Here is a 2004-nt window from a genome sequence, read left to right as displayed (position 1 = left end):
CATAGTTATTTGAGGTTTTCTGAAATAAAGATGTGCACATTCACAACTACTATGCCATGGAAAATACACACATACATGCACACATGAATGAACAGCACTGAAATGAAGGACATGGAGTCTCCAGTTGTATTGCTTTGCTTCAAATTCCAGTTCTACTACTTGCTGGCTATGTACCCTTCGACAAGTTTCTTAACCCCTCTGAACCTCAGTTTCCAAACTTATAATAATAGTAATAACTGGCTCCGCCATCGAGATGAGTGTGTTTGCTTCTCCTTCGGCATGTCTTTCCACAAGATTTTCAGGATCAAGAGGTTCCTGGCCAAGAAACAAAAGCAGAATCAGCCCATTCCCCAGTGGATTCGAATGAAAACTGGTAATGAAAACAGGTACAACTGGAAGAGGAGACAATGGAGAACCAAACTGGGTCTATGAGGAATCACACATGAGAGATGGCTCATATACTTATGCTGTATCCAGGTTGCCTGCACCTTTAAATGATTGAAAAGATCAACTGTCTGGACAGTTGGGGCACTTTAATTGGAAAATCATTGGAATCATGATCTTGCTCTGTTGACTTTTTTTCTGCAGTAGTAGGATTGTTCAGTAATAAGTGTGCAAGACCTTTAAAAAAATAAATAGTAACAACTGGGCAACTTTCATTTGTTTTTGGAGAGGATTAAAGGAGAGAATACACGTAAGAACATGGAACAGTGCTTATTCCACATGTTTATTTGCTTGTACTTTGCCTCTCCATACACTGAAGCAGCTATAAAGTTGTACTGTGTTCTCCCTTATTTACTTGCTCATTTGATGACTTCCATTAATGCCCTAAAGAGAAATGAAATCAGCATCAGAACAGTCAAAATGTAGTTTATGCACACCTACTCAAGACTTTTCTTAATCTGCTTTGAAGAATGAGATTGCAGAGTGAGTAGCATATAAAAAGTGGGACGTTGGGATTTGCTGTGTGTTCTAAATCCCTTCATTGTTCTGGTTATTAATTTTTAGATTGTGTACAAATGTAGAGTTCATCGTAAGCAGTAATTGGTACCCAGAGAAAGAGAACACTTCTCTGTGAGGGGTTGCCTCCCTGAGTTTCTTAAGAAACCTAAGTTTGAACACCATCTATTCTTTCATTTATTTATTCATGGGAATACAGGGTCAAATGCCAAGGAGAGACCCACACCCTCCAGATGCTCCCAGCTCCATAGAGAAGGCAGACGTCTTCCTGTGGCTCTTCCATGCCTCTTCTTACTAGTATGTCTGGCTCTACAGGCCGTGGGTGTCAGAGGTGAGTAAGAGTTTTCCAGGAAGAAAAGGCGGGGCAGCACTTCTGGGAATTTAACCCCCAGAGGCGTCTGCACATGTATGCAAAGATATACATATAGTTATTCATGGCAGCATCACTTGTGGTAGCAGAGGCTTAGAACCCACGTGTCTATCTATAGAGGGCTGGGTAATTCAGGGACATGTGGTGGTGAATGCTATACAGCTAGAGAGAGAAAGGGGATAAAGTCTGCTCACTGATAGGATAAGCTTTCCAGAAAGTATTGTTAAACAAACAAACAAACAAAGCAAGGAGCAGTGAGCATATATAGTTGCCTGTGTTGTGTGTAAGAAAAGGGGTCAGGGAGATAGTGTACATATCCATATTCACTTGTATTTGCAGGAAAGATAAACAGAAACTATAAAAATGATCACCTTCAGTAGGGTGTGGGGTGGGGAGTGGGAAAGGAGAAGACTGGTCAGGGTGGGAGCAGGCCTTCCCAATCATTATCATTTTGATTTAAAATCCACGTAAATATATTATCTATTCCAATAAATGAAATGTAATCCTATCTAATAAAAGAGAAACATGGTAATTGGTGTACGACCGCTACCCTTCCCATTGGCTAATCAGGGAGATATGCAAATTAACTGCCAGCCAAGATGGCGGCCGGCAGCCAGGCAGCTTGAAACTAACATGAGGCTTGCTTGCTTCAGTGACGGAGGAAACCAACGTTC

At 41.2% G+C, this 2004-nt stretch overlaps 1 protein-coding gene across 1 annotated transcript; it reads left to right on the top strand.

Annotated features, from left to right (window-relative positions):
* Window positions 1-268: 268 nt before the first annotated feature.
* LOC102767211 (60S ribosomal protein L39) lies at window positions 269-472 on the top strand. The gene has a single exon (XM_006766096.2). It carries the CDS (start codon window positions 280-282, stop codon window positions 430-432), a length of 153 nt encoding a protein of 50 aa, XP_006766159.1. The 5' UTR covers window positions 269-279; the 3' UTR covers window positions 433-472.
* The last annotated feature ends 1532 nt before the right edge of the window (window positions 473-2004 follow it).

This window comes from Myotis davidii, unplaced genomic scaffold (genome assembly GCF_000327345.1).
Source record: "Myotis davidii unplaced genomic scaffold, ASM32734v1 scaffold80, whole genome shotgun sequence".
Lineage (NCBI taxonomy): Eukaryota > Metazoa > Chordata > Mammalia > Chiroptera > Vespertilionidae > Myotis > Myotis davidii.
This window is presented reverse-complemented; position numbering and strand designations above follow the sequence as displayed.

Coding starts and splice junctions, on each gene's coding strand:
- LOC102767211 (XM_006766096.2), top strand. CDS start 280: ATGTCTTTCCACAAGATTTTCAGGATCAAGAGGTTCCTGGCCAAGAAA.